Raw genomic sequence first — 12,006 nt, forward strand, 5'->3', positions numbered from 1 at the left:
CATCCTGTGGATTAACATTGCAGGGAAAAAGGCTGAACTGGATGACTTTTTCAGACTTACAAATTATGAATTATTTATATACACTGTGAATCTTCAACATTGAAATTGCAACACAAAGAATGAAAAGTCATCGAATTTTGAAAATCACAAGGTCAATAGACATGTTAATAATATGTAATTGATGAAAAAATGGAAACAAAATTTTCAATATACGTTGATTCATTCAATATTAAGTAAGAGCACCACACAGAAGTATATGCACTTACACACCTTGACAGGCAATCATTCAGGTTATTGATGATTGTCTGAGGAACGTTCTACCATGCTGAATGCACTTGGACATACAAATCATTAAGATAAGCTTCTGACAACTCCCTTTGCAATTGCCGACTAATGATGTCCTAGAGGTGCTTCATGGAAGACGAGTTTGAATACGCTGCAGGTCATGGTAACACGTTTAGGCCATGCTGAATGGTCACAGTAGCACAGGCAATATGCCTGACATTGTTATGTTGAAAAATGGCCCTGGGATACTTTAGAGAAATCTTCATCTGATCTTGATGATTTGAGTGACTAAGTGCATTCAGCATGGCAGAACATTCCTCAGTAAACCAATAACCCCATTGATAGCATGAGTGCATGTATTTCTGCACAGGGGGGCTTATACTCAGTACTAGTGTTGATCGAGCACTAAAATGCTTGGGTGCTCGAAGCTCGGGCCGAGCTCGCCGTGATACTCGGGTGCTCGACCCGAGCAACGAGCTCAATGTTAGTCTATGGGAGACCCGAGCATTTTTGGCGTGGCACCCCCGGCAGTCTTTTAAAAGCCTAACATGTGCCCAAAACGATAGTGACAGTGCTCAAATGACATGGGAACAGCATGGGGATCGCCCCAGGAAGCATTTCTGATGCCCAGGTCACTGCTGTCAACAACGTGGTCAGAGATATTAAGCCACTTTTAAGGGCTCACAATAAAAAGTTCAAAAACGAAACTGAAACTGCTTTCCTGTGAAATATGTTAAGGAACTTCCTTTCCAGGGTAAAGACTTGTGTATAAGGTAAAATAAATAACCCCCCCAAAAAATACTCCTCCACACCTTGGGCTATGTTCACAAGTAGCATTTTTTATGTGTTTTTGCACTTTTGTATTGCTTTCAACCGTGACAAATGCATTGACCGGGAAATGTCATTTTAACATTTTACAACCTTATCTGGCCATGTGCTGTGTGACACATGCATACAGTGCTGAAAAGACAAGGGAAGCATCTCTGACACCCAGGTCACTGCCTAAAAGTGTGCCCATCAGAAGTCATCCTTGCCGCATCAGAAGATACAAACTTGCAACTATCCCCGTGCAAGTTCTTGTCCCAGGGCACTGTTCAATTGTACCTCCCCCATTCCTTGCAATGCAAGCGCAAATATGCAGCCAACCACCCACCCACCCCCAGGCTGCAATACCATACTGCTTGCTTGCACTTGAAATTGGGCCTTTTAGGCATGTGAAGGTGGAATCTGGCCACCACGTCATGGCTGCGTTGGCGGCCTGTAATCCATACTCAGTCTCCAGCTGCCCGGCGACTGGGTGTCCACACTCGGTCCCCAGCCGCCCCGCGGCCGGGTGTCCACACACGGTCCCCAGCCGCCTGGGGGCAGCCGGGTGTCTATAAATGGTCCCCAGCTGCCCCTTTTTCTCCTGTCAACTTTCCCCCACACACTTTTCTTAGCTCGGCCTGCTTTAGGGCAGCATTGGACGAAACCACCAGAGAACCAGACTCCTCTGGTGGGCCCTGGCTTCTCCATCAGGGGAGTTGAGAGTGCCAAGGTGAGGAGCATGATGATGATGATAGAAGTTAGCATCTTCTTTGTTTTCTTTTAATGCAAGCATAAGTGTGCAGCCTGCCACCCACCCCCAGGCTGCAATGCCATACTGCTAGCTTGCACTTGAAATGGGGCCTTTTAGTTTGGAGGAGGCCGAAGTTGGCCTCTACCTCATGGCTGCTTCGGCAGCGAGGTATCCATACTCAGACCCCAGCCGCCCCTATTTGTCCCAGTGTGCCTTATACATAAGATTAAGCGCGTATACCAAAATATTACCTGTGCCCTCCCCAGTGCATTTAGTGGGAAGGACAGCCTATTCCGCTGTAGTGTGTGCATGCCAAACCCCTGTTCATGGTACATGCAAAGATGCCTCCCACCCTGCACCTGTCGTTGCAGACTTGCAACTATCCCCGTTCAAGTCCTTGTCCCAGGGCAGTGTTCAATTGTACCTCTTCCATTCCTTGCAATGCAAGCGCAAGTATGCAGCCTGCCACCCACCCACCCCCAGGCTGCAATACCATACTGCTTGCTAGCTTGCACTTGAAATTGGGCCTTTTAGGCATGTGGAGGCGGAATCTGGCCACCATGTCATGGCTGTGTTGGCGGCCTGGAATCCATTCTCAGTCCCCAACCGCCCGGCGGCCGGGTGTCCACACACGATCCCCAGCCGCCTGGGGGCAGCCGGGTGTCCATATTCGGTCCCCAGCCGCCCCACGGCCGGGTGTCCACACACGATCCCCAGCTGCCTGGGGGCAGCCGGGTGTCCATAAACGGTCCCCAGCCACCCCTATTTCTCCTGTCAACTTCCCCCACACACTTTTCTTAGCCCAGCCTGATTTAGGGCAGCATTGGACGAGAACACCAGAGAACCAGACTCCTCTGGTGGGCCCTGGCTTCTCCATCAGGGGAGTTGAGAATGCCAAGGTGAGGACCATGATAGTGATGTTCCTTTTTAGCATCTGCTTTGTTTTCTTAGAATGCAAGCGCATGTATGTAGTAGCGGCTAGGCCTGAGGTGGTCAGCGTTTTGGCGCATATCCTACCTCCTCTGAGGATTGCTGGATGTTTTCCTGCTACTATCCCAGTTCTATGACTCCCGTTAAAACAAAGCTTCAGGTGATAAATGATGGATGAGGTAGTGGCAAAGGAGAAAGAGCAGGAGGAACAGGGACCATTCACATCAATATCAGGCCAGTCAACCAGATATGTCTTGTAGGATATTTTTCTGTAACAAAAGGAGCGGTTCGGCTACACAGTTATAGGGCATACAGTGAGTGCAATGCCTACCAAATATTTTGAGGCACTCCAATGCCCCTTGGAAAAGACATGGAGGTCAGAGGGCCTTAACTAAACCCTTTTTTTCCCATTTATACCAACTGGGTCTCCTTTACACTGTTAGCCTAAGCAGTGAATGGAAGGCTTTCCAAAAATTATGAGGAACTTGCAATGCCCCTTATAAGAGCCATGCAGTACAGCATAGTACAAATATAAGTCCCATTATTGAGGAGTGGGTGTCCCATAGTATTTTCTTATGCCTTCCAAGCAAAAGCATCCAAAAATTAGGACGGAGCAACTTGCAATGCCCCTTACAAGAGCCATGCAGTACAGCATATTACAAACATAAGTCCCATAATTGGGGAGTGGGTCTCTCACAGTATTTGCTTATGCCTTCCAAGCAAAAGCTTCCAAAAATTAGGATGGACCAACTTGCAATGCCCCTTACAAGAGCCATGCAGTACAGCATATTACAAACAAAAGTCCCATTATTGGGGAGTAGGTGTCCCATAGTATTTGCTTATGCCTTCCAAGCAAAAGCTTCCAAAAATTAGGATGGACCAACTTGCAATGCCCCTTACAAGAGCCATGCAGTACAGCATATTACAAACATAAGTCCCATTATTGGGGAGTGGGTCTCCCATAGTATTTGCTTATGCCTTCCAAGCAAAAGCTTCAAAAAATTAGGAGGAAATGCAGTGCCCGTTCGAAGACTCGTGGAGGTCCCAGTAGCTTAACAAGATGGTTTTAATGCCCCTTACAAGAGACGTGGAGGTCAGAGTGGTATAACAAGACACTTTTAATGCCCCTCAGAAGAGACGTGGAGGTCAGAGTGGTATAACAAGATGCTTTTAATGCCCCTTACAAGAGATGTGGAGGTCAGAGTGGTATAACAAGATGCTTTTAATGCCCCTCAGAAGAGACATGGAGGTCAGAGTGGTATAACAAGATGCTTTTAATGCCCGTTAGAAGAGACGTGGAGGTCAGAGTGGTATAACAAGATGCTTTAAATGCCCCTCAGAAGAGACGTGGAGGTCAGAGTGGTATAACAAGACGCTTTTAACACCCCTTACAAGAGACGTGGAGGTCAGAGTGGTATAACAAGACACTTTTAATGCCCCTTGCAAGAGACGTGGAGGTCAGAGTGGTATAACAAGATGGTTTTAATGCCCCTCAGAAGAGACGTGGAGGTCAGAGTGGTATAACAAGATGCTTTTAATGCCCTTCAGAAGAAACGTGGAGGTCAGAGTGTTATAACAAGACGTTTTTAATGCCCCTTAGAAGAGACGTGGAGGTCAGAGTGGTATAACAATACGCTTTTAATGCCCCTCAGAAGAGACGTGGAGGTCAGAGTGGTATAACAAGATGCTTTTAATGCCCCTCAGAAGAGACGTGGAGGTCAGAGTGGTATAACAAGATGCTTTAAATGCCCGTTAGAAGAGACGTGGAGGTCAGAGTGGTATAACAAGATGCTTTAAATGCCCCTCAGAAGAGACGTGGAGGTCAGAGTGGTATAACAAGACGCTTTTAATGCCCCTTACAAGAGACGTGGAGGTCAGAGTGGTATAACAAGATGCTTTTAATGCCCCATACAAGAGCCATACAGTACAGCATCATAAAAATTTTATTCCCATTATTGGGGAGTGGGTCTCTCACAGTCTTTGCTTATGCCTTCCAAGCAAAAGCTGACAAAATTAAGGACGGAGGAACTTTCAATAATGGCAGCACGGACCACGGTCACCCTGGTGGTATAGTGGTGGTGGAGGCTGAGGATAAGGAGAAGAACATAAAGCAGCCAAAATGAGGAAGCGTATATCCATGTGTGGGTGTGAAGTGGTCCATGGGAATACACCTCCCAAAATAACACAGTGGATTTGACTTTATGTTACTCTGCTGTCATTTGGTGGTGATGAGAAGTCTGGCCCAATCCAGCCCTTGTTCATTTTGATAAGGGTCAGCTTGTCAGCATTGTCAGTTGACAGGCGAGTGCGCTTATCAGTTATAATTCCCCCAGCGTCACTAAAAACACTCTCCGATAACATACTAGCGGCAGGGCAGGCCAGGACCTCCAAGGCGTGCAGAGCGAGTTCATTCCAAGTGTCCAGCTTGGATACCCAATAATTAAAAGGCACACAGGAATCACGGAGGATGCTGGTACGGTTGGCAAGGTACTCCCTCCCCATCTTTTGAAACTTTCCACTCCTTGTGAGAGTACCCCACGCCTCAGGGTCTGTCCGATAGGAAGGTCTGAGAAAACTGTCCCAGAACGTTGACAGTGTTCCCCTGCCTCTGCTGGATTGGAGTTGCCTCTCTCTCGCTTGTACGCTTTGGTTGGTCAACGAACTGTGACCTCTGCCACTAGCGTTTTCAGATGGGAATTTTGGGGAAACAGTTCTGCAGCAAGGGCCTTCTGGTACTGGCCCATTTTTGTAGACCTCTCCACCTCAGGAATAAGAGAGTGAAAGTTCTCCTTGTAGCAGGGGTCTAAAAGTGTCACCAACCAGTAATGACTGTCACCCACATTTTGACAACGCGAGGGTCACGGTTAATGCAGCGTAACATAAAGTCAGCCATGCGTGTTAGACTGGTAACGGGCAAAATTTCCGTGTCCTCACCAAGATGACGACTGACCATGCTCTCCTCCTCCTCCTCCTCATCCCTGTCCTCAGGCCACCCACACTGAACCGATAGTATGACACTTGTACAGGTACTACCGTCTACAGCACAAGATAACAGCTCCTGTTCTTCCTCCTCCTATCCTCCTCCTCCTCTCCCTCATTGTCCCCCAATGCACATTGGGATGAGATGAGGCTGGGCTGTGTGTAATCGCCCACTACGGCTTCTTGATCCATCTCATTATACTCTGGCTGCAATGAATCCTCTTTAATTCTCTGCAGAGAGTGTTGCAAAAGACAGACAAGTGGAATGCTGACACTAATGATGGCATCATCGCCACTCACCATCTTGGTGGTCTCCTCAAAGTTTGTCAGGATGGTACATATGTCAGACATCCAGGTCCACTCCTGAGGTCTTATGTGTGCAGCTGGTACTCCACAACTGCTCTCTTCTGCTCTCAAATCCTTTGCAACATGTGGAGGGTAGAGTTCCAATGTGTGCGGACATCACACACCAGTCGGTGTGCCGGAAGCTGCAAACGCTGCTGCAACACAGCAAGGGCGGCGGAAGCTGTAGCAGACTTCCAAAAATGAGCTGACAGGCGGCGTACTTTCACGAGCAGATCTGGCAACTCAGGGTACAATTAAAGAAACCGCTGAACCATGAGGTTAAGCACATGAGCCAGGCATGGTACGTGTGTGATCTCGCCTCACCTCAGAGCCGCCACCAGGTTATGGCCATTGTCACACACGACCATGCCTGGATGTAGGTTCAGCGGTCTCAGCCACAGATCTGCCTGCTCTTTTACAGCTGTCCACAACTCACAAACAGTGTGAGGTTTCTCACCTAAGCTTATGAGTTTCAGCACAGCCTGTTGCCGCTTGGCGGAGGCAGTACTGCAGTGCTTCCAGCTTGTAACTGATGTAGTAATATCTGAGATGGAGGCTGAACATGAGGAGGAGGAGGAGGATGATGAGCCGGAGTTGTACACTGTGGGGGCAACTCTGACTGACATAGGGCCCGCAATCCTCGGTGTGGGGAGGATGTGTTCCATCCCAAGGTCTGACTGGGTCCCCGTTTCCACTATGTTTACCCAGTGTGCCATCAGGGAGATATAGCGTCCCTGGCCACAAGCACTTGTCCACGTGTCCATTGTCAGGTGGACTCTCCCGGTAACTGCGTTGTTGAGGGCATGGCAGATGTTTTGGGACACGTGCTTGTTTAGTGCAGGGATGGCACACCGGGCAAAATAGTGTCGGCTGGGGACCGAGTACCGAGGGACGGCCACCGCCATAAGGTAGCGGAAGGATTCCGTCTCCACCAGCCTAAAAGGCAGCATTTCCAACGCAAGCAGTCGTGAAATGAGCGAATTTAGGACTGTGGCCTGTGGGTCATTGGCTGCAAATTTGCTCTTTCATTCAAAGCTCTTGGATATGGACAATTGAACAGTGCGGTGGGACGTGGACGTTGATGCTGTTTCTTGAGAAACTGCCATAACAAGTGAAGACTGAGAGGATGGGGCATCTTTACATGCAGTATGGACAGGGAATTTCCTTGCACACACAACAGGGGGATCTATTGCACGCGCAGCAGCGGAAGAAGCAGTGGTGACACCCGCTGACACTGGTCGTGGACCCTGGGGTTTGCCCCACAAAGTCGGGTGCTTTGCTGCCATGTGCCTGATCATGCTGGTGGTTGTCAGGCTAGTAGTTTTGTCACCCCTCCTGATGCTGGCATGTTAGGTGGTACAAATGGCCTTTTTGGGTTTATCAGCAGAGTCTTTAAATAAATTCCAGACTCTGGAAGACCTACCGCTTGCACTGGCAATGTCCCTCATGTTGGTGTTACGGGGAACGGTTGCCCGCCTTCTGTCTGCGACCACCACACTGCTTCTTCCTGCCTGTTGGGGTACTCTGCCTCCCTCCCCCTGTGTGCTGCTGGCATCACTCTGCGTGTCCTCCTGCCACATTGGGTCAGTTACTAGATCATCCACCACCTCCTCCACTTCCACTTGCGCACCACGATGCTCCTCCTCACTTCCTGGCAATTGTGTCTCATCATCGTCCACCTCTTGTGACAAATTGCCAGCGTCGACTTCCTGTGGCCGTGGCTGTTCAAATATTTGGGCATCGCTACATGGGATCTCCTCTTCCACCACTTCAAGTGGAGCAGGCGATAGGCACAAATATGGAAATGGACCAGTGAACAGCTCTTCAGAGTGTCCAAGTGTGGGATCAATTGCTGTCTGACGACACTCGGCTATGGTGGGAGGAAGGAGCATCAGGGTGAGGAGGAGTATGCGGTCGAGATACACGGCTACTAAGAGTTGACCATGTGGAAGACAGACCGGAGGTGGTGGTGCCCAGGTAACTGGAAGTATTATCTGCTATCCAATTAATAACCTGTTCACACTGATCAGTTCACAATGCTGGTGTTGTTCTGTGCTTCCTTAGTAATTTGGTCAAGAAGTGGAAGCGAGAAGATGTGGCTGTTGGTCGTGGCACATTTTCACCTTGGCCATTGCCCCATCCTCTGCACGCACCATCACCAGAACGTCCAGTTCCACGTCCCTTGCCACACGCCTTGCCCATTGTAAAGGAAGTAAAATAACTTACACTTGCACTATCAATGGAAAAAGGGTAATAAAAAGTAGATTAGAACCGTGTAAGAGGAAAACAACAGTTCTATTTCTCTGGCCTACACCCGACTCTTTTAAACAATCAGAACAATCAGGGAGAAACTATTACTGTTTTTCCTTACGAAAAAAATACCAAAACCTGAATAACAGAGATTTTTTACCGTGGAATGGCAAAACCACAGTTATTGTTTACTTGTGTACACCAGACTTTTTAAAATGTATAGATTTGCGGCTGAACAGTGAGCGACACACTCAAACTGTTATTTTTTTAGATACCAAAGGCCCAAAACTGGATACTACACAGATTTTACCCGTTGAACTGCAAAACCACATTTGGATTTGTCAGGCGTACACCAGACTATTTTCAACAGATATATTTTTGTGTCAGAACACTCAGGAGACACTACTTTTCTTTCTTACTGCAAAAAATGCGAAAAGCAGGATAATAGAGATTTTTTACCGTGGAACAACAAAACCACAGTTTTAATTTACTGGTGTATACCAGACTTTTTAAAATATATAGATTTGCGGCTGAATAGTGAGCGACACACTCAAACTGTATTTTTTTTAGATACCAAAGGCCCAAAACTAGATACCACACAGATTTTACCCATTGAACTGCAAAACCACACTTCTGTTTCTGTGGCCTATACCAGACTCTTTTCAACAGATATATTTGTGTCAGAAAAATCAGAGAGACACTTTTTGGGGGGTGGGGGGGCGACACCAATAGGTTAATAAGACGGGTATTTGTGCAGTGTGTAGGAGTAAAAAAAAAAAGAGGATTTAGATGAAAAAAAGGATTTTTACTGGCCCCCGAGACCTGCAGCTAAGTCCAGCAATTTCAGAAACAGGAGCACACAGGACTGTAATGCAGTGTTTGCTGGTATAACCACTGCATCTCCTATACAGCCTGCCTGCCTGCCTGATATCTGGGATGGATATTAGTCCTGAGAAGGACTATTTGTTTGTTCTGGCAGCCTTTACAGACCCTACACTAACTATTTTGCAGCAAAAATCTCTCCCTAGCTCAGCAGCACTGTCCCTACACTGTCTGATCTGGAGCGTCTGTGTCCAAGATGGCAGCACCCGGTTTTAAATACTCGAGGTGACGCTGTGCGGCCAGCCAGTCACTGTAATGCCCACAAGCAACATGGCTGCAGCATTACAGTGACTGGCTGGCAATCCCTGCATGTTCATTGGCTCTGTAAAGAGCGCCAAACATGCAGGGCGGAGACCCGAGCTCCCGCCCGGTAACCCAGAAATGCTCGGTGCTCGCCGAACATCCCAAGTAGTGTGATGCTCGGGCGAGTACAGAGTAGTGTCGAGCATGCTCGCTCAACACTACTCAGTACTAAATAATAAAAGTTTTAAAAATGCTGTTTCCATTTTTTCCTCATTTGTAATTCTTTAAAGGGGTTATCCAGGACTATTTAACTTTTTTACTATGGGTCTAAGAACTAACAGGCAGGTACAGTAGTTGCTAACTATCTACTTGTTGTACCCAGTGCCGATTTCTGCTGACTCAGTAGAGATCAGCATGATGTCGGCAGTCACACTTCATTGACTCAGCCAGGAAGAGGAAGAGCTGCTCTGTTGACGTGGAGCAGCAGAATCACTGGATAGAACTATCAGGTAGTTGCCCTTGTTACCAAATACCTGCCATGTTAGTTTTTAGACTCATAGTAAAAAAAAAAAATAGTCCTGGACTACCCCTTTAACATGTCTGTCTATCCTGTTAGTGTCTCTAATTTTACGAATTTTCTTTCTCGGTGTTGCAATTTCAATATTGAGGAATTTAACTATATTATGTATTATATAAGCATCTAACTGACCTCAATTTTTTCTTGCAGCTATTTTGTTGGGATGTGTGGAGATGGAGCCAATGATTGTGGGGTAAGGAAATATTAGACTGATAAAACACAAATTTATTGTGATATATCGGCGCTAGCTACTGAACCCACAGTATGCACGTGCTGACTTTGCTGCCATTTTATTGATGTAATGTACTACAACGTCAACATTGCTGTGCACATGCGCCTGTCATAAGGATGATGGCAATGGGTGGTGAATGCGCACTGCTATATCGACATTGTAGTACATTACTTCAATAAAATGGCGCTGAAGTCAGCGGGTGCATACTGCGCTTACGGAGGCCATTTTATTGAAGACACTGTACATGCAAATTCGTAGACACATGTTTTCAAATAAATGGCGATGGATAGAGTGGTATGCGGGTACGCTGGCTCCAGCACCATTTTATTGAAGTATTGTACTACAAAACTAAAGGGATCCTGTCATCAGAAATAGCACTAATAACCTGCAGATATGCAGTTAATCTGCAGGTTAAGAGCGTTATTATGCTGCTCGGCACCTGCACGCGAGGGTGAGAAAAATAACTTTATTCTCCCTGCCAGCATTCAGTTTTAAGCATGGAGACTGGGGCGGTGCCGGTTCGGTCACTGTTCTGTTTTTACTGGGCAGCCGCTGCTAACGCATCCCCGGCACTGACTGACACTGGCTCTACATTGAGGCTGGCTGTTAGTCAGAGGCGTGCTTACAGTGGCCGCTCTGTATTCTCAAAGCAATGACTGAACCGGCGCTGCCCCAGACGCCATGACTGAAATCGAATGCTCCCCCATCCTAGTATATGCTCCCCCATCCTGGTGTATGCTTCCCCATCCTGGTGTATGCTCCACCACCCAGGTCTGCAATCCTGGAATATGCTTCTCTATCCTGGCATATGCACCCCAATCCTGTTCCCCCATCCTGGTATATGCTCCATTATCCTAGTCCCCCATCCTGGTATATGCTCCCCCATCCTGGTCCCCCATCCTGGCATATGCTCCCCCATCCTGGTCCCCCATCCTATTATATGCTCCCCACCATCCATACATACAAAAACAACCACTCCTACTCACTTTTCGCCCGCTCCCCTGCAGCGTGTCGTCTGTGTTATGTAAATAAAATGGAGCCGGAATCAGTGAGTGAGCATACTGCGCTATCCGGCATCATTTTGTTGAAGATACTGTGTGAAATTTTGTCTTCAGCAAAATGGCACTAGAGCTCATGCTATGTGCAGGCACCAACTCAGGCACCGCACTCCTCCTCCAGCTTCACCAGAGATAGCACTATATCCTCATGGCACCGGAGATCACGGTATGCAGTCATTGCCTATGTATACCGCGATCTCTGAGACACTCTGATACTCCTCCATCCTTGTTCTCCTCCCTGTCACCTCTGAAAGCTATTTGCGTTCTTCTGATCCTGCCACACTGAACAGGCGCAGTCTATAGAGGCGTCAGACAGATGGACGCATCAAGTGTTATATTATAGATCTCATATATCGGCACACAGTATCATGAGCATCTCCATTTTTTTCCCATATGCCATAGACCTAATAACATAGAATGTAGATGGTGAGCCCCAATGTGGATACTGATGACAATGTCTGTAAAGAGTTACAGAATATGTTTTTGCTATATAAGCAATCATAGAAATAAATCTCATTAATAATTACACATATTGCATAATAAAAAAAAATGTTTTCCAGCCTACAATGAGGCACCATAAATAGTTAGTATAAAGTAAATGTATACAGAGCTGTGTATCATTAACAGTAGATATATACTGCATTGAATTAGAGTGAGGGTTTGCCTT

At 47.1% G+C, this 12,006-nt stretch overlaps 1 protein-coding gene across 4 annotated transcripts in view; it reads left to right on the forward strand.

Moving 5' to 3' along the window:
• Positions 1-12,006, forward strand: part of LOC141259330 (probable cation-transporting ATPase 13A4) — a 1,218,891-nt gene that overhangs the window by 971,154 nt on the left and 235,731 nt on the right. For all 4 annotated transcript variants that reach the window (XM_073675148.1, XM_073675147.1, XM_073675149.1 and 1 more), the window contains exon 22: positions 10,200-10,242. In XM_073675148.1, coding sequence (XP_073531249.1) covers positions 10,200-10,242 — 43 coding nt within the window. The remainder of the gene's footprint in view (positions 1-10,199; positions 10,243-12,006) is intronic.

This window comes from Phyllobates terribilis, unplaced genomic scaffold (genome assembly GCF_046119375.1).
Source record: "Phyllobates terribilis strain yellow unplaced genomic scaffold, ASM4611937v1 Scaffold_3__8_contigs__length_932513732, whole genome shotgun sequence".
Lineage (NCBI taxonomy): Eukaryota > Metazoa > Chordata > Amphibia > Anura > Dendrobatidae > Phyllobates > Phyllobates terribilis.